This window comes from Heptranchias perlo, chromosome 2, assembly GCF_035084215.1.
Source record: "Heptranchias perlo isolate sHepPer1 chromosome 2, sHepPer1.hap1, whole genome shotgun sequence".
Classification (NCBI taxonomy): Eukaryota; Metazoa; Chordata; class Chondrichthyes; order Hexanchiformes; family Hexanchidae; genus Heptranchias; species Heptranchias perlo.
Genome location: NC_090326.1, coordinates 17,979,493 through 18,005,720, shown reverse-complemented (window position 1 = coordinate 18,005,720; position 26,228 = coordinate 17,979,493). Strand labels below are relative to the sequence as shown.

General features: G+C 44.3%; 1 protein-coding gene and 1 long non-coding RNA gene across 2 annotated transcripts in view; one reads left to right on the top strand and one right to left on the bottom strand.

Annotated features, from left to right (window-relative positions):
- The window catches only part of LOC137335415 (ankyrin repeat and SAM domain-containing protein 6-like), a 38,840-nt gene extending 37,329 nt beyond the window's left edge, over positions 1-1,511 (bottom strand). Inside the window, exon 1 of the mRNA XM_068000765.1 lies at positions 343-1,511. Coding sequence (XP_067856866.1) covers positions 343-1,231 — 889 coding nt within the window. The 5' untranslated portion in view covers positions 1,232-1,511. The remainder of the gene's footprint in view (positions 1-342) is intronic.
- On the top strand, positions 818-14,542 carry LOC137335427 (uncharacterized). The gene is made up of 3 exons (XR_010966410.1): positions 818-5,797; positions 8,898-9,094; positions 12,442-14,542. It is a non-coding gene; the product is annotated as an uncharacterized lncRNA (long non-coding RNA).
- Positions 14,543-26,228: the final 11,686 nt, after the last annotated feature.

The window sequence follows — 26,228 nt, the reverse complement described above, 5'->3', positions numbered from 1 at the left end:
TAGCGCCACAGGATCTTTTACATCCACCCGAGTGTGCGCAGAAAGGGCCTCCCTTTAACGGTTCATCCAAAAGATGGCACCTGCGACAGTGCTGCACTCCCTCAAGTACTGTACTGAAGTTTCAGCCTAGATTATGAGCTCAAGTCTCTGGAGTGGGACTTGAACCCACAGCCTTCTGACTCCGAGGCGAGAGTGCTGAGCCAGGGTGGACACCGTCAAAGAGAAGGGAGCAGCCCCAATCAGACCAAGGAGAAGACATTTACCCCACAGTGTCTGCAACCACTGCACACAGTTGCACGCTTCCCCCCCCCCCCCAACCATCCCGCCCCTCCTCATTGCTACCTGATTTTGGCCTATTGGTGGTCTTCGAGTCCAGGTAGCCCCTCATCTCCTTCTGCTTGCAGGCGATCTCGAAAGCGGTCATGCCTCCCGCGTTGGTCTGATTGGGGTCCGCCCCTCTCTCGATCAGCTGCTGGGCCACGGCGAGCTCGCCGTTGAGCGCCGCCAGCATCAGAGCGCTCCAGCCGCTGGTCCGGCCCGCCTGCCCGGCTCCGGCCCCCCATTCCAGCAACACCCTCACCACCGCCTCCCGGCCGTGCTGGGCCGCCACCATCAGCGCCGTCAGGTCGGTGCGGCCGCCTGAGGAGGAGGAGGACGACGACGACGACGACGGCAGCGGCCTCTCCTCCTCCGCCATCCTCCCCGGCTCGAGAGCGGCGGCGGCGGCGACGACGGCGACGTCCACGCCGGCGCCGCTCTCCAGCAGGGCGCGCGCCAGGCCGACGTGGCCGCCGCGCGCCGCCGCCGTTAGCACGCTGGCGCCCAGCTTGTTGACCGCGTTGGCGTCGGCGCCGTTCTCCAGCAGCACCCGGGCCACGCTCAGCTGGCCGAAGCGGGCCGCCTGCATGAGCGGCGTCCAGCCGTAGCGGTTGCGGCTGTCCACCGAGGCCCCCTTCATCAGCAGGAAACGCACCAGGTGCTCGTGGCCGTTGCCGGCCGCGAACTGCAGCGCCGAGTTGCCGTCGTCGTCCGTGCAGTCGACGGGCACCTGCCGGGCCCTCGAATCCGGGTCCTCCTCCGCCTCGTGCCCCTCCTCCGAGGGCTCGCGGCCGCCGCCGCCGCTGCCGCCGTCTCGCGCCGCCGGCTCCAGCAACCGCCGGGCGTTCTCGAAGTTTCCTTCCTCGCACGCGCGGAACAGGAGCTGGAAGGTCGGGGGGATCCCGCACTCCATTCCTAACGCCGAGGAGGAGGAGGAGGAGGAGGAAGAAGAGGCAGCAGCAGGAGGAGTGAGCTCCACCTCACAGCCGCAGCCCGGCCGCCCGTCAGCGCCAAGCCAGGAAGCAACCACATCGCTTCGTTGATGGGTTATGTGTGGGGGTTTTTTTTTGAAGGGATTGGGGGAAGGGAACCCTACACGCACAACCGAGCCGTCTCTCCGCTGCAGTGACCGGCGGCCAACGACACCAGGTTTGTCCCAACCGCGCCGCCGACGTTGATTGATTGACAAAAAAAAAACTAACGTGCCGTGCTCTTGTGATTGGCACGATCCTCCACCAATCAAAGCGACCTCGTTTTAAGCTTCAACGCAGAGTGGCTGGCGCCGAGAGGGAGGCGGGGCTTCGGTGCTAAGCAACCGTTTACTAACACATTCTGAGTGGTGGGAGCGGGGGGGGGGGTAATCAACCCAATCGGCGCGAAGAGGAGGCGGGGCTGTAAGCGGCGCCCGCGAGTCCAAGCGGCCATTCATTAGAGCCGCAGCTGTGTTATTGACGTTACATCATGCGTCACAATGGGATTTCTGAGACGCTGTGTCATTGTTGTGTCAGTGAGAGCCTGGAGCGTACGCTCATCACAGCTCGTCTTTCCCATCGCTGTCAGTCTGAACAACACTGGCTTTCCAATGCTCCAGAATGGCCTGTGAGCCAAACACAACGCGCCAACATGCATTAAAAGATTATGAAGAAACTCCTCGCTACCAACAACATCGGAATTCCTAGTTTTTACGTAAAACATTGTTTTATATTTTTAAAAAAGTTTTCAATACCTTGTCCAAATCTCTCCGCCTTGAACACTTACATCAGACCTTTGCTCTAACAAAAAAGTGCCCCAGTTTCTCTAACTTCTGGAAGCGGATAAAGTAAATACCATTCATTGGACTGCAGGACCTGAGCAGTACTTGCAGTGGAAATGGGAATCAGCACTTCACAACCATTTGGTGACTGATCACAGTGGATGATCACTCTCTACCACTGCGACACGTTTTCATAGGGCTGCGTTACGGTGAATTCACACTACAAGTTTAGCTAAAGTTGTGTCAAGACCTGAACTGACAGTGAAGCGAATTGCAGTGAGATTATCTCCTTCCCATGGCATTTGGCTCTGATGTCAGTTCAGGATATACCCTAGTGTAGCAATGTCGTAGTTATAGTGAAAATGTACCCTTCTGTTGCCTAATTACATCAGTTTTTAATTAAGTAGAGCATCTGTAAACTTAAATGCATGCATGGAGAATCTGTAAACTTAAATGCATGCATGGAGCTCTGCTCACTGACCTTGAACTCCCAGTAAAATTAATTATAAATTTAAAGGTTGTGAGTTCTCCTGAGACTTGAGGTGAGAGTGATACCATTGAGACAAGACTGACACCTGACTTCTGATTTCTATAGCGCCTCTCATGACCACAGATCGTCCCAAAGCGCTTTACAGCCAATGAAGTACTTTTGAAGTGTAGTCACTGTTGCAATGTAGGAAACACGGCAGCCAATTTGCACACAGCAAGTTCCAACAAACAGCAATGAGATAATGACCAGATCATCTGTTTTAGGTGTTGACTGAAGGATAAATGTTGGCTAGGATATTGAGAGAACTCCCCTACTCTTCTTCAAATAGTGCCACCTGAGAGGGCAGGTGGGGCCCTCGGTTTAACGTCGCATCCGAAAGACACCATCTCCAACAACACAGCACTCCCTCAGTACTGCATCAGAGTGTCAGCCTAGATCATGTGTTCAAGTCTTTGAAGTGGGGCTTGAACCCACAACCTTCTGACCCAGAGGCAACAGTGATACTGCTGAGCCATTGCTGACACCTGGCTTCAGTAAGCAAAGGAAAGATACAGGCAACAATTTCCACTGGCAAATAGTAACGTTTTTTGTAATGTATTTCCATTGATGTAGTGTCTACAGTGATGGTATAAGGGAGCAGTAAATGCTATACTGTATAATACAGTGAAATAAAACTTGATATGCTATTCAAAGTATGTGGTACAAATGCTAGTCAAACAATATGATACAATCTTCCTGATACTCCTCACCTCTCCTCCTTTAAGTCACTCATTGAAGCCTACGTCTTTGACCAATCTTTTGGTCACCGGTCCTAATGTATCCTTTGGCACGGTGCCAATTTTTTTCGTCTGATTACGCTCCTGTGAAATGCCTTGGGACGTTTTACTACATTAAAAGTGCTGTATAAATGCAAGTTGTTGTTGATTTAGTTACAGGGACATAATTTCCACCAGAACATTTTCTGCTGGTAAAATAGGAAATAATCCTGAAGCCAGCATCAGGAGGCCTGAACCATTTTCAGGTTGAGGCCTCACCAGCATAATTGGTGTGAGCTGCTGCGTGCTCAATGAAGGCTAGTGGGCAGCTTAGCACACTGGCGGGCTGAAAAACTGGAGGCTCCGTGATGCTAAAAAGGTGGGGGTGGGGCCTACCCAGTGGCCAGCAGCAGTCGTAGTATTTCTATGGGGCCAGGAGGAGTATTCCTGCCCTTCCAGGTCCCAGGAAAATTCCCCCCAAAGAATATTCCACGCCGATTTTGGAGCAGCATCCGTAGGTCCCTTTAAGGACCGCAGGTTAGGCTGTTCACGGCTTGGTATAAATGGGCGAAGCATGTGCAGTGCACACTCCGTCCATTTGTACCTGAAAATTGCAAACGAGGTCCTACAACTGGCGTAGGACACCAATTTGCATATGTAACCAGCTTCCAGCCTGTTTCAGGCATGCTGTGCACCCATTTACAGGCCCATCTGAAAATTGCATCAGGTAGGTCTTGGGCATCCAAGAGGCTGCCGAGGTGCCTCCCCTGATTTTCAACTGCTGGCCACCTGTTTTTCAGGCATGAATCAGGCAGGTGGCAATTGATAATCGACCCCACTGTTTCAGAGTTTTGTGTATTAGGTTTTTTCCCCTAGGACTAATGCCAACTCAGAGATTTCTCAATAAGCTTGGCACTAGAAGTTGTTATGCAGGTTCCTCCAATAACATCACCAAACAGACTTTCCCCATTCCATATTTTCTTATGTTCTTGTGCATCAATGATGCAGATGATTGCCCAGGATTCACCCAAAAATGTTTTTAGTTGCTGCAACAATCACACCTTGGATACAAATAATTCTTTCTGATCTTTCATGGCCTCAGTATCAGGAAACGTATTCACGAGAACAACATGTTAGTTATTTGGACTTTGATATGGAAAATGCCATAGCTGATGCTCCAGTCACACCAAGTCATTTGGATCCTTCCTGTGCCAGTTAAGGATCATGGGAAACTATCTATTGGTTGCTTTCTAAATTAAGGATCATTATAATTTAGGCTTTCTCCTAACCTTTGTACATGTTCACAGCAAGATGCAGTTTCTATAAGCTGTCTTTCTTCCCGTATGATTCAAAACTTACACATTTGTAAATGTAACGAATGGGAGAAGTGTGCCACAGAATTAACAATTACCCTGGTTCTAAGATATTCTGCACTAGAAATGGCATGGACTGCTTACCATGCACTCCTATCTCTTCTTAAAAGGCAAAAAACTGGCAAGACTTTATCCTTCAGGCTAAAGTTAATAATCAAATGTATTCACGAAATATTATGACGCACAAGCAACACCTAAACCAGATGATATGATCATTTATTTCATCACTGTTGTGGGGCCTTGTGTGCAAATTGGCTGCCATGTTTCCTACATTACAACAGTGACTATACTTTAAGTACTTCACTGGCTGTAAAGCACTTTGAAACATTCTGAGTTTGTGAAACTTTACACCCTGCTCATGGATGCCGGTCCCTAGATTGAAACATGCATTAGCAGCTCAGTACCAGTAAGGACAGTCTCCCAGTCTGTACTCAACCTTTGATAGTTGTGCACAAAGATTAGCATCAAAAAATAGAAAGGAATGTCCATCTCTTCATAATAGCTAGCAGGAACTCAGATGTTTTATTTTAACTTGCACCAATATCAATATTTCCTTTAAGAGAAGAGCTTTATTTAATGATATATTCTAACAGGGTTTACTGGGGAGTACTTGGCATTGAAATTACTTGCCCATGAGTGATTTTCTTTTGTAACCACCATTGGCTGAATAAGTTGTTGAAGCATGCACTAGTCAATGGAAAATATGGGACTTGTTTATTATGAGCCTCCAGGTGTAAGCCCACATGGGGCAGCTACTGGATCAACTTGCTAATTCCTTCCACAATGATAGCTCGTCATCACCCCATCATGCGATCATGCTTGACCAACTCCTGGGGTTTAATCTGGGATACAGCTGACCTAACCTGGGATATATCCAACTGCATGACAGGACCTCAATGAAAAGAAAATTACCCCCTCAAGATAACCACAGTCAAGCGGGATTCAAAAAGTTTTACTGCCATTATGAATTGGCTGGCATCCCAGAAACCCCTTCCCATGAGGAGGTAATACACCCATTTTATGGTCCCAAACAAAGGAATTAAAAAAGGAGACTTGGAGGAGTTTCCTGTGGATTCAAGAAGTCCCCTTCCAACTCCAAACTGGAAAGGTAAGGCTACCTGGATTAATTGCTTGGCACCAGAAGTGATGATATGGAATCAGGAAAACATGTGCATGATCACCTGATCCCAGTGAAGCGTCTCTAGCAAGATGTCCATCCCAGGCTGGAATAGCAACATGCCTAGTTATGGGATTTTAAAAGCCAATAAGACAAAGAGTTGGCCATTTTTTGCATCTGGATTTTTCTGTGGTCAGTTTCCAATAGGGAAGCAGCCTCAAGGAGCCAGAAGTACTTCACCTGGCTATCTGTCAGTTCAAACATGGATATAGCAGAGAAGGTTGCATGGCAAATCAGAGCGATAGTAGGACTTGGTGCTGCATCCAGCTTGGCTGATTCCCTATGGGGTTTAGATGTAAGAAAGTAGTAGGTGAGTCGCATGGTAGTATGGTTCAGAATGTTTTTCCACAGGAATATATTGTAATGGAGCAGCATGCAGATATGCGTCTATATCCTGTCTATGATGCATAAGGCTCGATATTAACGCCCCCCCCCCCCCGCCACAGTGGGGAGGAGAGGATCAGGGTAAACCATCAAATACGCAAAATGTGACCCTAACCCGCTGTGCACGCACCCTGTTGCCTTTTTTACTGTGGCGGATATCGGGGTGTCCAAGTATCCCACAATGGAGAGGCGGGTCGGTCAGTAACATATTTAAATTGGGCTCCTATAATGCGATTGGGAGCCCAATTTAGAATTAACGGCTGCACTAGTTTGCTAAAGGTTGGGAAACTCGGCAGTGAAACAGAGGCGAGATTGAGTGTCACTTTATTGGGATGGTTAAAGGTCAGGAGGCCCAATCTGAATAAAGGCTCAGTGCTCACAGCTGCTTTCTCTTTTCCCTCTGGGAAACGGTGACGTCCCACCTAACTCTCTAACAGGACCCACTGAAGTGCTCGTATCTGTACTGGTGCCTGATACACAGGTGTCCTGAGATGGCGCACCCTCAGCAGGAAAGAGCTCCTCTGAGGAATTCTCATCATCTCTGGGCAGGGGCTCCTGTTCTTCATGTGATGGCCCTGGAAGAGAGAAGGGACGGATATGATTTAATCATGGGATTGTACAAATGTTGAAATGCACGTGATTAAGGTGATCATATTTCATTAAGTGCTGAAGTCAAGTCAAGATAACTTTGTCTTGTAGGAGATTTGGGTCTGAGAGATTAATTCTGTTACCCTGCAGCAGTGCACTACAGCCTCGCCATCTCCGATGCTGAGGGAGGCAGAGATGTCGCTTTTCTCCAAAGCCTTCTCTTCCGTTGTGGTAAGCTCCATGATCTGTGGGGGTCCACCTCTAGTCCTCACCCTATCCCTTGTATTTTGGGCTCTCTTCTCCTGCAAGGGTGGCAGGACAGACCTATGAGTGTCTGTAAGGCATGTGTGCATCCGATGGATGCAGTGCATTCAGTGAGAGTGACAATCAGGCAGATACATCACGAGTGGCACTGGAATGCATTTGAGGATGTGTTGACAGTGCCATTTGAGGATGCATGCTGAGAATCAGGGGAGCTGACTGAGGTGGTATCAGATTACATGAGAATTGGGGTGAGTGGCTGTGGTGGACGGAGGAAGGGGAGGTGAGGAAGTGCACTGAAATGGAATGATGGGTTCTGCTGAGTATGCTTGATAAGACAGAGTGAGAGGGGGTGCACTACAGGATGTAGGTGAATCTGCAACTTTGCTCACCTTTCCTGACCTGGTTAGGTCATTGACAGTGCTTCCTGCACTGGATCCATGTTTGCATGATGACACTCCTGCGCCACCTCCAGCCATGCCTTCTTTGCGGTGGCTGCAGGTTTCTTTTTCCCATTGCTGGGAAGCAAGACCTCCTTCCTCACCCTTACTGCACCCAGCAGTACATCCAGGGACACCTCATTGAACCTGGACGCAGCCTTTGCCCTCCTTCCTTCTATTACACAACTTCTCTCAACACAATGCACAAAACTCCAAACCTCCTCCACCATTGCAAGTGTGAACTTGGCCTTTAAATAGTCGAGGTGAAATCGCGATATGTGTGTCCGCATCACACCGCTCATGCTCAGTGGAGAAGTAAAATGATAATGAGACATCCCTGTTGAAATCAAGGATTCCTACGACATTGCATGTTTGTCGCCTGCTATCACCCACTGGCCCCGCCGCCCGATCCGATCCCATTTCCGCTTTAATATCGAGCCCTTAGTCTCAATATAGAGCCTAGTTGTTTCTGTCTATTCTGTCACCAGCTGTCATTTGGAGAATAATCACTGGCAGCAAAGCACAGTCTTTCTGTACTCTAAGCAACCATGAAGGTCAAATTTTTGAGACATCTGTCCTTGTTACAATTGCCTTTGGCTGTGTAGTATTGTCATCAAATGTGCAGAAACAAAAACAAATAAACTGTAGATTTTTGTAATTTTTTATAGATTGTTTTCCAAGTGAATTATTTATGTGCATTACCAACATTCACCAGGTCAGCGCAGCAACATCATTGGTGTATCATAATTTGGTCGGATCAATATGACAGCAGCATAAGGACCCGGATTACTATATTCTGATTCCTATTATAGCATCATGTGGAGATTGCCAAAGGCCTTTTTGATGGTAATTGCTAATGATTACAGTAAAGATAGAGAGAGCAGATTGATTATAGTAAAAGAACAATGGTGAGCTTGTAATCATCCAGCAAGGGAACAGTGCAAATTTCCAAATAAATGCAAGAGAGGCTTCCATTCAGAGTTTAAATATACTGGCATTTGTTCAAGGCTCAGTGCCAAACCTCCACAACAAATGTTAAATGAAGCTCACTCACAACTGTGTGGAAAGCATCTGTTTCTATCCCTTGATTTATCACCTGTTCTACAGTGAAATGTGGTTGGGCAACCACTGCAACAAATTGACCATGAGCATTGCCAAGGAATAGTTGCAGCTCTGCCTCATGTGGGCCACCAGACTCAAGGATATCTAGAATGGAAACAGCTTACAAAGTAAAAGCTATTTTTAGGATCAGTAAATGCATATAGGTCTGTTGTGACGCAATCGCATTCTTGTTCATTTGGGACTTTTTACTATATTAAAGGTGCTATATAAAAGTTGGTGTTGTTGTTGTTTTCCAGTAGAGCAATAACAGAGAAGACATTGCCCCATACTTAGGGGTTTTACCTCATCACACCATTACCACACCACTACCAGCAAAGTCTGCAAAGAAGAATGACTTTCCCATTAATGTGTACGCACAACTTCTTCATTCATTCGTTCTTTTGGTGTGCATGCATAAGCAAAGGCAGCAACAGTCCAGGAAAGGAGTTATAAGGTAAAGTCAAGATAAAAGATGTAAAATGATTTTTGTCATAGCACATGACCCTTTCCAGGGTAATATTTTAATTACTGGATGATTCACTACGTCAAGTCCTGTGGAGTTGCAGCTTCCTCCAGCTCAAAAACTGTAAAACTTAAGTCATTGTCTTCGGCCTCCGCCACAAACTCCACTTCCCTACCGGACCATTCTCTCAGGCTGAACCAGACCATTCCCAGTCATGGTGTCCTGTTTGACCCTGAGCTGAGCTTTAAACCCCACTTCCTTTCCATCACCAAGACTGTTCACTTCCACCTCCACAACATTGTGCTCTTCTGCCCCTACCTCAGCCCTCCATTGTTGAAACTTTGATACATGCCTTTGTCATCTCTATACTCAGCTATTGTAAACCTCTCTTTGCTGGTCTTCCATCCTTCACAAACTCCAATGTGTTTAAAACCCTGCCACAACATATCCTGTCCCACACTAAATTCCATTTTCCTATAGTCTCTGTCCTTGCTGATCTACACTGGTTCCCCCTCCCCCAATACATTACATTTAAAATTCTTGTCATCTATAAATCCCCCCAACGTCTTGCCCACCCTATCTCTGGAATCTCCTCCAGCCCTATATCCCCACATGCACACTCCAGTTCTCTGACTCTAGCCTTCTAAAGATCCCCCTTCCCTTAGTCTCATCTTTGGTAGCTGAGCTTTCAGCTACCTTAGTCCTACTCTCTAGAACTTCCTCCCTAAACTTCTCTGCTTCTCTATCCACCTTTATAACTCTTTGTAAACTCATCTGTTTGACCAGCCTTTGGTCACCCTTCCTAATCTCTTCCTGGTCCAACCTATTTGTGAAGCACCTTGGGATGTTTCTTTTTATTAAAAACATAAAAGGAATGGGCTGGTATCACACCATATGTCTTCCATGCACCATTTCTATTCTGGCATACCCTTTAGATATGAAGGAACTGACCCTGCCACAATTTGTGGGGTCAGAGCGAGATCCCTTTATCTGAATAAGAATGGGTGTCCATGCCACTAGGGGCAAATCTGGGGTTCCCACCCACCAGAGAGGCCACAAATTGCAGTGTAAGAGTGGCCGGCTGGGGGTTAGAAGGTTTCCCATCCTTCCCCCTCCCCCTACTCCTTCCCCAGAAAGCATCTTGCCCTGCTCACAACAGGGGCCACATTAAAAAAAATTATTTGGGGGTCCAGACTGTGATCCTGTCCTGCACCACCTCCCTCCACCCCAGGTAAGGCAAACTTCCTCCATTCAGCATCCTTCTGCACCTGCTCTCACCAGCATATCAGCATCGACGTTACACCGGGCCCCAGGAACGTGGGAACTGCTGGCATTTAGAGTCCCTACCCTGGCCCCACCGCATCCTGTGTCATTGGTCTTGATTGAGGTGGTCAGAAGCGCCACCCAAACAATGGCCAGAGGAAACTCCAATGTAAGACTGGGACCTGGTCTAACTAAGTCCAGGCCCAGTTTGTGGTCCTTCTGGCACACTCCCACTGGAGTTAAAGTGGGAGTATGCCAATAAAGGCTGCAGATTTATGGCCCCAAAATGTCCATATTATTTTATCTTCTGCATCTGCATTACCTCACTCATCATGCAAATACATTTAAAATTCTTCAGACGAGAAAGTGGTGATACAGATATTCGGGTCAGAGTTAGGTGACCTGCCGAATATTCCCAATTTTATTGTGATTGCAAAATAAAAAACAAAAATGTTCTTTTTAATTGTTACTTTTTAAAATCATAAGACACTAGGCTACTTTAAATACGATGTGGAGATGCCGGTGATGGACTGGGGTTGACAATTGTAAACAATTTTACAACACCAAGTTATAGTCCAGCAATTTTATTTTAAATTCACAAGCTTTACTTTAAATACAATGGGATAAGACATTGTGGAATTTAGCAATGTATATTTAGTTTACTTTTTGCTTCAAAGTGACAACAAAACTGTGGTCTTACAATATTCAAAGAGTTTTTAAATGTCGCAAAACTCTAGGAGGTGATCTTGGGTGGTGTTTAGAATGCTGTAAGTAGCTTCAGTGTTCCTGAACTATGAAAGGGAAAAAAAATCAGTCAGCATTCCTATTTAGTATCACTCTTCAGTTAGTTAGTTGTAAACAATTTTACAACACCAAGTTATAGTCCAGCAATTTTATTTTTGATTAGTTAGTGTGATTGCTGTTACCCGTGGAGCTATATCACACCATGAGTGGGCACATTCAGCAGTAGAGGGGAAAGAGGAGAAAATTAGTTGAACAGAAAGTTACAGAAATTTTAAAAATCTAAGAAGAGTTCTTCTAATGTTTGGGGACATTTTTGCTAACCATCGTGGCCATGTGGCGTCATTGACAGACCTGTGCTTTTTTTTCTTAGACAAAATTTGAATATCAGCAGAAAAATGACTGGGTAAAGTTATACATATACTGTAGCTTATCCACCAGATGTTCTGTAGTGTAGTTGGGTGTTGCAATGATTGGAGTGGGGAAACCCACAAGTAACGGAACTTCATTTTACTTTGTCTTGATTTTCTCACCTCCTCTTGTGAAGGTGTTGACTCCTTGCTGTTGCACAGCTCCTCATGGCCGTGATTTATCTGTGCACTTTCACAGTGATTGTCGGCAAACTATTTGACTGTAGGGGATCGGGATGGGGGTCATCACAGCCAAATTCAATTATGCTTCACCCTTCACAAGGTCAATACACACACACACACTTTCCAGTAGGATCCATTGGATTGTGACTAGGAGCAGGAATGCTGTCCAATTTCCCCATCCCTCCTCAGGGTGTATGGAGACCAATTGCACGACTGTACTGCCCCTGTTATGATCAGCTATCACTGCTCAGACCAGTGACTGAACACAAGACTTTGCTGCATCTGTATGGATCAGCTACTGACAGGATGAACACACTGAGCCATTTAGAAAGCTTGATTTATTGTTTTCTAAGAGAACTATTGTGATGACAACTGTCGTAAGACAGCAGATATCCAGCTGCTGCAGACTAGGGGCACCAGCATTTCCTATATGCTCAATTAGTAATTCACTTTTACCGTAGCTGTTCTGAAAAGAACCTACAGCTATTAACTTTCTATTATTAAAAGATTGTGATTTATTATTGCAGTCTGAAAATACTTATTAGAAGGTGCAGTCAGAGATGATATAGATTACTTAAGGGGCATTTAGACTATAAGTGTAGTGTCAGCACAAAATCCATGTACCAATACTAAACTTGTAATATGAATGTACCATTAGATTCTAATTATATGCAGAGTAGACTATAATTGTGTTTAATAACATATGCTGCTGAACTAATAATTATCTCTCACCATTTTTAGAATCTGCAAAAACAAACATTCTCTGCAATGCAACCATCGTGATAGTTTGGCACGTTAAATCTGGGGCCTGAAAGAGAGAGAGATGTTATCTGTTTAGTTTATTCTCCATCAGCACATGTTGCCAAAGTTTTCAGATTGGAGGATGAAAAGAGCACTGTTGGAAGAAGGAAGCATGAGCTGGATATGTGTGTTCCTGATGAGAGAGCCAGTTCAAGAAATGTGCAGGGCAGCCAACAGATGACTGAGGTAAATACTAAGGCTGCAGCCTAAGCAGGAGAGAATCAACGTCATGGGAATTGCCATGGGAGACGGCATTGGCAGGCGCTATTTATTTAAAGGGCTGTTATTTAAAGGAGCTCTACACTATAATTTCAGACTTTTTTACTTTTCGTAAATTACATGCTTTACTGGAATGCTTAGCCATAGCATTATCCAACAGAACACACATAAATAAAGGTACAAACTGCAGCAATGTTACGATAAAGGATTAATGGGATAACACGTTTGGGGTCCTGATTCCGAAATGATAGTTCTGGCTGTCACGTGAATAAAATTGTTGTGCAAACTGCTGTAGGAGTTCCCTGAAATGGTCAATGAGTAAATACATTGGTGACTGAGGCACATAACCAGGTTTGGTCCCTGGTCTAAGTTAAGTTTGCTGATGTCAGCCAGTGTATTCATGGGCATTATATTGGCCTCTGTATCTCTAGGCAAAGGGGGGGAAATCAGATTCTTATTATTGTCCAGTGAGCTCTTGCGGAGATGTGCAAGGGTGGGATGTTGGGTAAGGACAGGATCAGGCTTAGCTGTGACAACACATTATCCCTTATGTTTAGATGGTTGAGGGGTGATTTAATCGAGGTGTTTCAAATGATTCAATAGGGTAGATACAGTGAAACTATTTCCTGGGCCCTGGAAGTCCTCATCTACGCTCCCTGCAGTGGGGCTAGGATGCAAGCTTGCCCTGTGGAGATCTCTGTCCTGAGTCGTTTCTCCCCTTGTCCTTGTTCCTGCCCACTTGTGTTTGTCACCAGTTTGTCATGCAGAGTGTGTAACAAGAGAAAAGGAGGGGAAGACTGGCCAAACACCCTTCAGGACATTTCCTCCAGCCTCGCATCTGCCATGCTTCTTGCTCTCTCTGTGCCCACAACATCTATGGCGACGTCCTCATTGGTGTGATGACTTGGGTAGGTGATGGCCCTCTTCTGGTTTGAGTCAGGTCATTTTTGTCATGCACTAGCTTGTCCTGTAAGAAGAGTGGGAGTGTGTTGATGTGAGGCCCATTGAGGGGTTGTGAAGATGTGTGTGATAGCATAGTTTGCATGGTGAGAAAAGGAAGCAGCAGGTATCGGGAAGAGAGGGCAGAAATTGTGAGGGCAGTAGCAGGTGCACAGTGTGCAAGTGGAAGCAGGAGAAGGTGAAGGGAAGTGTGCTGCCGTGAGAGGGATGGGGAGGAAAGCTTGTTAGTGCTGGGACTAGAGTAGAGTTGTGTAAGGCTGAGATGAGAGCAAGAGAGCTGTGAATGAATCTTACCCTAGCAACTCTGGTCAAATCATTGAATTTCGTGCGGCACTGCTGCCATGTCCTCGGAGCAATGCTTTGGACGTTCACTTACTCCCTCACCTCAGCCACTGTTGCCGGGCTATTTGCTGGGGTACTCTTCTACCATCAGCTGGGAAGAGGACCTCTTTCCTCCTGGATCACCTATTCCACAAGTAGCTCCACAGCACCATCTGAAAATCTGGGAGTCCTTGCAGCACTCATCTTGCAGAAATCAGCCAATTCCAGCAATAAAAAAGACAGTATAGGCAAAGTGCACCTCCCTTTTAGGAGATGCAAGCTATGTTTAAATAATGGAAGTTCCGCCGGATTGCCAATAACGAGTGCGAATAGGGCTAACAGCTTGCCCTTCATATTATGACAAGGCAGAAACCTCAAATGGTTCGTGCCACTTCCCTGCGTCATCAGACTCGCGCCACAAATACCCCACCTACTTCACGCCCATTTTGCGTGCAAGGTGAAATTTGTTCCCAGAGTGTCCTTGTAAACAATTTATGAAGGGAACTGTATATGTTCTGTGGTATACATATAAATAAATGTAGCTTCAGTTAATCCTCAGCTCTGAGCCTGTATTGATTTTTCTTCTAATGCTTTTTACTGTATGTCAATTTCAGTGCATTTAATGTTAACCATTCAGCTTCCGATGTGCTCACACTATTGATTTGTAGACTGGGCAGAAATGGTTTATTTTTTGCCTTATTCTGCTATCAGCTATTTTCTAAGTTTAAAACTGAAAAGCTTTATTATGCAGATATACTACACTCCCTTTTATGGCTTTCATGAAATGAACAATGAAAAGGAAAAGCAAAATAAGACCTGCATTTATAAAGCATCTTTCACATTCTCATGATATCCCAAAATGTTTTACAGTCAATGAATTACTTTTGAAATGTAGGCAAATGAGACGACTAATTGGCTCACAGCAAGGTCCCACAAACAACAAGGAGGAAAATAACTAGTTAATCTATTTTGGTGATCCTGGTTGAGGGATAAATATTGGCCAGGACACCAGAAGAACTCCCCTCTTCTTCTTCGAATAGTGCCATGGGATCTTTTACATCCACTTGAACTGGTAGACAGGGCCTCGGTTTAGCGTCTTTTCCGGCAAATGTCAGCTTAGGTTAAGTGCTCAAGTCCTGCAGTGAGGCTTGAACTCATAACCTTCTGACTCAGAAGCAAGAGTGCTACCACTGACACATGCAAGAGGGCTACTGAGATCAATTGAGACACCACTAGTTATCATATACAACTTTACCATGTTTTCCATTGAAAGCAAAGATGATTCAGCTCTTTCTTATTTTCACTTCCTGGAACTTAGTTTTTCACTCCCTCTCCTTTACCTCCCTCCCTTTCTAGAAGCGCAGGTAGTAAAGCCAGGGGTGAACCATAAGAAAAAGTTAAGGATGAGAAAAGGCTATTAAGTTCAACCCTCTAGTTTGTGTCCAGGTTAGTGGGAAATATTCAAATGAGATGAAATGGTACAGACTAGACATTTTGCCTTGTAATACAGGTGGTGCAATAAGCTGGAGTTCATTGGATGAGTAGAGCAATTAAATTTAAAATGAGACTTAAAAAAAGCAAATGACTAATCTAGGGCTAGAACAAAAGAAAATCAAGCCAAATGTAGAGGGGGAGCAAAAAAATGATTAGAAAGGCTAAGAGGAGGTATGAAGGAAGATTGGCAGCTAACACCAAGAAGAGGATTGTCTAAGCACATAAAAAGAATAGTGAAAGAAAAGGTAGGGTCAATTAAAGATGAAAAAGTACATCTTTTTATGGAGGACGAAGGAATACTAAATGAGGACTTCGCCTCAGTTTTCACAGAAGGGCGTGAGAATGAAAGCGTACAAAAGGAGGAGATGGAGTAATTAGATAGGATAATTCTAGATAAGGAAATGGAAAAGGCACTGGGTCCTGATGGCATGATAGAATGCTGAGGGAAGCCAGGGCGGAAATAGCAGAGGTTCTGCCCACAATCTTTAACATATCCTTGGATATGGAAGTTGTGTCAGAGGACTGGAGGGTTACCAATGGAACAACTCAGTTCAAAAAGGGAGAAAAGGATAATCCAAGGAACAATAGACCAGTCAGCCTATCTACAGTAGTTGGTAAGTATCTAAAGGTCAAAATGCAGGAGAAGATTAACATTCACCTAGAAAGATATGGATTGATTGAGGACAGCCACCATGAATTCACAAAAAGCAAGTTATGTCTGACAAATTTAATATGACTTCTTTGAGGAAATAATGGAGATAAAGCATTTTCTGTGGATATTGTGTATATAGATTTTCAAGAATGTTTGAAAAAGTGACTGCACTGCAAAAATAATTCATTGGCTTTGAAGTGCTTTGAGACGTCCTGAGGACATGAAAGGCACTATACAAATGGGAGCTCTACCTGTAAAAAAAGGCAAGAGTGGTCACTGAGGTAACATCTGGAAAGGAAACGATAAGATGACGATCATCAGTATTTACACAATTGATACTGCTCATGATGTAATTATAGCCATTAAATTACTTTACTGTGGCAATCATCATTACCGTTTGAACATTCACACATTGCCATTTGAAGGAAATGTTTGATGGAGGCTAGATAAAAGCAAGCTTTGTTATTGCGGTAATTACTTAATGAGTGTCATTTTAAAGAAAGAGTGAATAGAAACTTGATCACCATGGAAAAGGATGAATCAGAGAACAAACTCAACAATGGGACCTCTGAGGCAAACCTTTCATCTGTGTCCTTCTCTATCATTCTTACACAGGAGACTGATAAAGTACAGAAAGCTTTAATAATTTAGCTTGTTGCCTTGGCCAACATTTTATCCCTCAACCACGTCACTAAAAACAGATTATCTGTTCATTTATATCATTGCTGTTTGTGGGACCTCGCTGTGTGCAAATTGACTGCTGCATTTTCCTACTTAACAACAGTGATTGGGGGGATTTTAACTGGCAACGGGTTGCAGGCAAACGTCAACTCCGCGCCCCCCCCCCCCGCCACCCAACCCCGACAGCATTAACTTTTAACTCCTGGGCCTCATTTATATCCTGCCAGCCAGCTGCCCGCCCAAAACAAGTGGAAAGGCTAACATACCATTTGCCTTCCTAATTGCTTGCTGCGATTCATGTACAAGGACACCTAAATCCCTCTGAATACCAACATTTACTACTCTCTCACCTTTTAAAAAATATTCTGCTTTCCTCTTCTTCCTACCAAAGTGGATAATTTCACATTTCCCCACATCATACTCCATCTGCCACCTTCTTGCCCAATCACTTAACCTGTCTGTATCCCTTTGTAGCTTCTTTATGTCCTCCTCACAATTTACTTTCCCACATATTGTCAGCAAACTTGGATACATTACACTTGGTCCCCTCATCTAAGTCATTGATATATATTGCAAATAGCTGAGGCCCAAGCACTGATCCTTGCGGCACTCCACTAATTACAACCTGCCAACCCGAAAATGACCTGTTTATTCCTACTCTCTGTCTTTTGTCAATCCATGCTAATATATTACCCCCAATCCTAATTTTGTATAACAACCTATTTGTGTGGCACCTTATCGAATGCCTTTTGAAAATCCAAATATACTACATCCACTGGTTCCCCCTTATCTACCCTGCTAGTTGCCCCCTCAAAATACTCTAATAGATTTGTCAAACATGATTTCCCTTTCATAAAACTGTGTTGACTCTGCCTAATCATATTATGATTTTCTAATTGCCCTGTTACAACATCCTTAATAATAGATTCTAGCATTTTCCCTACTACTAATTTCAGGCTAACTGGCCTTTAGTTCCCTGTTTACTCTCTCCCTCTTTTCTTGAATAGCGAGATTACATTTGCTACCTTCCAATCCACAGGGACTGTTCTAGAATCCAGGAAATTTTGGAAGATCAAAACCAATGCATCCACTATCTCTACAGCCACCTCTTTTAAAACCCTAGGATGTAGGCCATCAGGTCCAGGGGATTTGTCAGCTTTTAGTTCCATTAATTTCTCCAGTACTTTTTTCTTTACTAATATTAATTACTTTAAGTTCCTCACTATCATTAGACTCTTGGTTCCCCACTATTTCTGGTATGTTTTTTGTGTCTTCTACAGTGAAGACAGATACAAAGGGCTCAATTTTGAAATGGTGGTGGGTTGGCAGCAGTGGGGGGGCGGCGGGGGGTGTGCGTTGGTGAAGGTGCGTATGGCAAACCCGAATAAACAAACCTTACCGTTTCCGACGCGATTGCATTGTCATTGATGGTGATTAACGTGCTCTCCGGGTTTCGCTCCCGGAGCTGCAACGCGAGGGTGGGGGGGAAAGAGAGAGAGAGAGAGAGAGAGCGAGACGTCACCCTGCGCTGGAATGGAAGATCGGGGGGGAGAGTGGAAACTCAGGGGGAGAGGGGAAGATCGGGGTGGGGTGGGAGAGAGGGGTAGATTGGGGGGGAGAGGGGAAGACCAGGAGGATGAAGAAGGGGAGATCGTGGGGACATCAGGGGGGTGAAGAGGGGGAGATCAGGGGGATAGTGGGGGTGAGGAGGGGGAGATCGGGGGGACATGGGGGGGTGAAGGGGAGATCGGGGGGACATCGGGGGGGTAAAGAGGGGGAGATCAGGGGGATGGGGGGGTGAGGAGGGGGAGATCGGGGGGACATGGGGGGGTGAAGGGGAGATCGGGGGGACATCGGGGGGGGTGAAGAGGGGGAGATCGGAGGGACATGGAGGAGTGAAGAGGGGGAGATCGGGGGGACATCGGGGGTGTGAAGAAGGGGAGATCGGGGGGGACATCGGGGGGGCGAAGAAGGGGAGATTGGAGAGGGAGACATCAGACATCAGAGCAGGGTGGAAACGTAGGTTGATCTTCTGTTTTAACTTTGTGCAATGGTTTTATATGTAATTTATTTTGTTTCTTTTTGCCTGATCCGGCCCTTCACATCTGGTTTCACCAGGTGTGAATCAGAAGCCGTGGGAAAGCCGCCCAGATAAGTTAAAAATCGTTCTAACCATGTAATCTGTCACAAGTAAAGTGAGGTACATTTGGCTCTTTAACTTTCATCCTGCCAGCTTTAATTGCCGGCGGGACTTCTGGATTCGGGATGTCCACGCACACACAGGATTGTCCATGGGGAACTTGGACGTCGGTGGGTCGGAGCCAGCTTCCGAACCCAAACGCGATTTCCCCGCTTTTCAGAGCCCCCAACGCACCTGCAATTTCCCGGGAAAATTGAGCCCGAAATCTTTGTTTAACGTCTCTGCCATTTCCTTATTCCCCATTATAATTTCTCCTCTTTCTGCCTCTAAGGGACCCACGTTTACTTTTGCTAATCTCTTCCTTTTTACATACTTGTAGAAGCTTTTACAATCTGTTTTTATATTTCTTGCTAGTTTACTCTCATATTCAATTTTCTCCCTCTTTATCAATTTCTTGGTCATCCTTTGCTGATTTCTCAAACTGTTCCAATCCTCAGGTTTACTGCTCTTTTTGGCAACATTGTAAGCCTCTTCTTTTAATCTAATACTATCCTTAACTTCTCTAGTTAGCCACGGTTACCAAAAATAATTAAATTTGGTCTCTGACTCATGGTGGAATACAGTATCATAAGCAGCAATAGCGCTCCAACACCTTGACAAGTGATGTTATCTTCTGTGGGCTTTGAAAGAGTGAGTGCCATAAGGCCATTTGGCCAGCCACGCCTGATTCTGTCCTGAAGTGAATTGCACACACGCACAACTTACAGCAGGGGTCACTGGACAGTGATCAGGAGCAACAAACTGGGCTGATTTTTTCCCCTCTCTAGCCGAGGGGCCACTGAGGCTAATTGGCTCACCTCAGTTGTTCCCAGAGCTGACACTCACTACCTTAGCACAGACTGGAAATCAACCATGGGCCTTCAGGTCAGTTACACACTACCTTAAGCAGCAGAACCATTTAATAGAGGAGCAAATTCAGCAAAGCTGCACACCCAGCATCCTTGCTAGACAGGAATGTGGGTCAGAGCTAGGGCTAGAATGTCATAACCCTGATTCTCTGACTCATGCTTCCACCTACCTAGGTTCTGCAGCAGAAGCCCAGCATCATTGAATGTGCCCTGTATGGATTTAAAATGAAATAGATTATATGTTTATTTTTACTGTGTTTTAATAAATTTAAATATGCATTTAGTGATTTTTGGGGGGAAGGGAGGGAAATTCAAATATTTCAGTCATTTGGATTTAAGTTTTTGATTTTGGAAATATTTTCAGTATTGTGAAATGAATGAGAACATTTTTGGTCTAGATCACTTTTGAAACTTCTGAAACAGTTTTCAAATACACTTAACACCCATCAGCTACAATTTTCACAAAAAAAAGTTATTCAATTTGTGGCAAAACAGAAAGTGGGAAAACAGATTGCACTCACAATTTTACAGCAGCTGCTTTCCCTTAAACCAGACCCTGGAGAAAATCCCGCAAGCGTCACCTAGCAACCACACTGCCACTGAAGATGAATAGGAGACCTGAAGCAATTAAAATGGCCCCTGTCGTCATGACAACGATTGTACAAAATTTTGTTTTGCTGCTTTGAGAAGGTGTCCTATATTCCATGCTATCGTTACATGCATCATTCTCATTCATGCATCCAACATTGATTGCTGTGTTCTGATTCATTTCAAATTATGGAAGTTAGTACTTGTATTTGAAAAAGCAGAATGAGGACATTTTGGACATGTTAAGTATCATAGAATCATAGAATGATACAGCACAGAAGGAGACCATTCGGTCTATCGCGCCTGTGTCGGCTCTTTGAAAGAGTTTTTCAATTAGTCCCACTCCCCTGCTCCTTCCTCATAGACCTGCAAACTTTTCTCCATCAAGTATTTATCCAATTCCATTTTGAAAGATATTATTGAATCTGCTTCCACCACCCTTTCAGGCCGTGCATTCCAGATCATTACAGCAGCATAAAAAATGTTTTCCTCATATTGTCTCTGGTACCGACCCTTCTGCCACTGGAAACAGTTTCTCCTTCTTTACTCTAGAGAAACACTTCATGATTTTGAACACTGCTATCAAATCTTCCCTTAACCTTCTCTGCTCTTAGTAGAATAATCCCAGTTACTCTAGTCTCTCCATGTAACCAAAGTCTTTCATTCCTGGTACCATTCCAGTAAATCTCTTCTGCACCCTCTCTAAGGCCACAACATCCTTCCTAAAGCGTGGTGCCCAGAATTGGCCACAATACTCCAGCTGGGGTACCAGTGTTTTATAAAGGTTTAGCATAACTTCCTTGCTTTTGTACTCTAAGTCTCTATTTATAAAGCCAAGGACACTGTATGGCCTTTGAACAGTCTTCTAACTTGTTCTGCCACCTTCAAAGATTTATGTGCGTACATCTCCAGGTCGCTGTTCCTGCACCCCCTTTAAAATTGTACCATTTAGTTTATATTGCCTCCCTTTCTACCAAAATGTATCACTTCACACTTCTCTGCGTTAAATTTCATCTGCCACGTGTCGGCCCATTTCACCAATCTGTCTATGTCCTCCTGAAGTCTGTTACTATCCTCTTCACTGTTTACTACATTTCCAAGTTTCGTGTCATCTGCAAACTTTGAAATTATGCCCTGAGTTCCCAAGTCGTTAATATATATCAAAAAGTGCAGTGGTCCCAACACCAATCCCTGGGGGACACTGTTGCACATTTCCCTCCAGTCTGAAAAACAACCGTTCACCATTACTCTCTGCTTTCTGTCCCTTAGCCAATTTAGTATCCATGCTGCCACTGCCCCTTTAATCACATGGGCTTCAATTTTGCTGACAAATATCCAGAGGAACCACATTAGATAAAGACATAAATTTCAGCTGGATTCAGAAGAAGCAGTCTACTTGATAGCAACATAACTCCCTTCCCACTCCAAGACCAGAGCTGTAATTTTCTCATAGTAAACTTTTTGAAAGTCATGGAAGTTGTAGCAAGTCAGACAACATGTTTTGTGGTAACTAAACTATCTCCATTTCACTATTTCTTCCCCCTCCCATTCATTTCTGTTTCTTTCTAGTACTTTTATGTCTAGCAAGGGATCTGGGAGCAGCACTCTGCAATCTCAGTGCATCATTTCCATATGTATTTAATCATGACATTTACAGATGACCATTTGGCCCATCTTTGTTGATCCATCTACAGAGCCCCTGACTTCCCCCGTTGTAGTATCTAATCATTTCTTAAATGACTCCAAGTTTTTATCCCCCGCTATTCCACCCAAAGATCCGTTCCCCTGAAATCGGTCCTAATCAAAGTAACAAGGGACACCCTCTGTGACTGTGACAGTGGTACACTTTTCCTCCGCCCTCTTCTGACCTCTGTGCAGCCTTTGACACAGTTGACCACTCCAAACTTCTTCAACGCCTTTCCTCCATTGTCCGGTTCAGTGGGCCTACCCTCGCTTGGTTTCACTCTATCAAACCGTAGCCAGATCATCTTCAGCAATGGCTCTTCTTCCCGCCCCCGCAATGTTACCTCTGAAGTCCCGCAAGGATGTATCATTGCCCCCACCACCCTCTCCTCCTCCTCATCTACTTCTGCCACTGACCCCCACCAAAGTTAGTGGAGTCCGAGGGAGGTCCTGGGATTTGAATTCCTTCACCTCCCCGGTCGAAAAGGCTGGAAAGTCTGTGTAAGTGCCTGGGGCTGAGAGCTGCTGGGTTCTCCCTCCCCAGAAGTAACACTTAGATACCCCAACAGCCACATTACAAAGGGGGCCATTTGGAATAAAATTTCTGAAAGAAATTCTGTGACAGATCTTCGGGGGCCCAGGCCGCAAGCCTGAGTTTGCACTTCAGGTAACAGGTGAACATTGAATTTTGTTTTAAGCTTTATGAATCCAGGATGTGTTTATGGCTTGTAATCACGCATGTGTAATGTACCAGCCCTCAATGTATCTATCTAGTGTGAGGGGCAACTCACATGAATGGAAAGCAAAGAAAGTCCTGTCTGGGCATTGTCAGACACAGAAGCAATGGAATAAGCAGATTTAAAACCCGAAGCAAAGGAACAAGCAGATTTAAAACCCAGTCTTCAACAGTGGCAAACTCCCGCAATTCTAATATTTTTTTTATTGCTTTTAGAACATTCTACATCAGAAAATAAATTGCAAAGTGGCAGAAAATGTGAAAAATATTGACTCTTCAGTAAGCTGGCTCTTTTCTCTCTCCCTATGCTCCTGAATTTGTCAATTAATTTGACTTAGTTGACAGTCATTTAGCAGGAGCACACAGCATAAATAACAAGACTGGCCAATGAAGAAGTTATGTCATATCCCCTTTCCATGCACATCATAGAAGTCCATGTCTGAGTTGCGGACAGGTGTATTGTTATTTAATACCAAAGATGTCTGCATTCAAAAAGTCATCCTTGCATGCACTTCTATCTTCATGTGTGAAAACAAAAGGCTCTCCTTCCTCCTCAGGTACTGTTGCCATGTTACAGTGTTCCCTAGAGCTTTCAGATTTATTGCTCTTGGTTTAAACCCTCTTGATCTCATATGAAGAATGTTAACTCTTTAGTGACAGAAGCAAACCAAAAAGATGAATGTTAGGGGTTAAGGTGTTGAGACCTGTAATTGGTCAGGTGCAATATTTCACAGTCATAATTGTATTTAGTAAGAGTTAAGAAACACATAATGCATTTGACCTTCAACTTTTACCCTTTGTGGAATGCAAATTGGTAATCAGGAAATTGGATTCTTCCTCATCATATGCCACAACTAGTGAAGACATCTCTCCACTGGTAATAGGCTGGAATGCCACTGCAATTGCATATCTGTCTATACACCCATCCTGGCACAGTCTAAAAATTAGAGCCAGACCTTTCAGGAGTGAGATTAGAAAACATTTCTGCACACAAAGGGTGGTAGAAGTTTGGAACTCTCTTCCGCAAACGGCAATTGATACTAGCTCAATTGCTAAATTTAAATCTGAGATAGATAGCTTTTTGGCAACCAAAGGTATTAAGGGATATGGGCCAAAGGCAGGTATATGGATCACAGATCAGCCATGATCTTATCAAATGGCGGAGCAGGCACGAGGGGCTGAATGGCCTACTCCTGTTCCTATGTTCCTGTACTTGCCAAAGATCCAAATTTGGTCCCAATATGGACTTTCCTCATTGTTCAACAAAATCTCCAGCAGTTGAGAAATGCAAAAATTTGCTGTTCTTTTCCGTTCTGTACTTGTGTAATACATTTTTTTTTAGTACAAGATGAACTAATTGCTGTTATTAAATTTTATGTGACAGCGGATATTCCCGGATATTCCTCACGGGTAGTCTCGAGCAGAGTTGTGATGTTCAGCTGCTAAGATGGAGTCGTGTTTCATCTGGCCTGTCTCTTTAAGGCCAATGCTCAAGCACCGTCTGTGGGGCAGTAATCTAAATCCGCAAGAATTCAGGTGACTGTACCTGCTTGTAAACACCTGAGGGTAAGTGTAGTTGTTTATAAATATCCTGCTCCCAATCAGAAGAACCCAGCATGCAATGGTTGGTTTTATTCCTAAGATTGTTTTTACATCTGTAACAAAGTGTGATATTTTCATGTGTGATGGACAAACACTAGAAGCAGTACTTTATTTAAGTTCTTGTGGCTAGTAGCGGTGTACTTTATTTTTCTCAGGCTAAATTATCTTGTGATTCATAAAACACTGAACAACAAACTGAATTGTACAACTTACTTCCTTGTAGCAAATCTTTATCAAGGTTATAGGTAGCAGAATCCGATCCGAGCCACAGAATTCCAATATTCTGTTCCGGGTCACTCTCAGTCTGTAGGAGCTCTGATTTGCAATCATTCTCAGCAAGGAAAGAACAAACTTGCTTTTATGTAGCACCTTTCATGACCTCAGGATGCATCAAAGGGCTTTTACAGCCAATGAACTACTTTTGAGGTGTAGTCACTGTTGTTATGTTGGAAACACAGCAGCCAATTTGCACACAGCAAGGTAACATGTAATGAGATACCTGATCAGATAATCTGTTTTAGTGATGTTGGTTGGGGGATAAATATTGGCCAGGACACCGGGAGGACTCCCCTGCTCTTCTTCAAATAGTGCCATGGGATGTTTTACATCTACCTGAGAGGGCAGACAGGGCCTTGGTTTAATGCCTCATCCAAAGGACAGTACCTCTGACAGCGCAGCACTGGACTGTTAACCTAGATTTTGTGCTCAAGTTTCTGGAATGGGGCTTGAATCCACAACCTTCTGACTCCAGGGTGAGTGTGCTACCACTGAGCCAAGGCTGACACAAAGATATTTAGCAGAATTGGTTTTAATAAATGGCTTGTTAATTATATCAAAGTTAGGGTCGACAGAGGCAAAGATTCATTACAATTTCAAAGATGCAGGTATAGATTCTAGCTTATCTACAACTACAATGTGGGATACATGTGTTGATTCTGCCAACTTCCAATATCGCACACGCAAACATGTTCCTGTGTCAGAGACCCTTAATATCAGAGCAACAGATATGTTAGACTAAAGGTGTATTTATTTATTTCATCATACAGTATGATTCATCCAATATTTCCCTCCTTGGCTGGAAAGGGTTTGGAGGTGAGAAGTGTGTTGATTCCAGCAGGCAGCTCAATTCAGGCTATGAAGAAAGAAAATCAGAAACAAATATGTTCTGCAATTAGCTCTAATGCAGCTCAGTCTATTTTTGGCAACTATATTGCATGTATAAAAAAAGCGAAATCACATTGCATAGAAAAAATTGGATGCAACACGATACATGTTGCAAATACAATTGAAATTATTAACAGGTAGAAATTAGTCATCTTCAACATGAAAATATGAATGAAATTTAGAGTTAAGATAATTGTGATTGTGTTAGAACACTCTTAGAAGTTATAAAGCTGACAACAGGGACACTTCCTATACATTTTCATTACATTAAGAAAAAGAAACAGTGCAACATATTAGCTGTATTAAGGATAGAAGATTCTTGACACAAGGGTACATTGGTCAAATTATGAAAATTTACTTAAGGTTTCATGAGCAATGTATTCTCCAGGTCTCAATACTCCACACTTGTGGTGGAAATGGTGAACCCAAAACGACTTCTCAAGAGGTCCTCTATAACATTACTGATGTTTCCTACATTACAACAGTGACTACAATTAAAAAAATGTTTCATTGGCTGTAAAGTGCTTTGGGACATTCTGAGGTCATGAAAGGCGCTAAATAAATGCAAGTTTGTTCTTT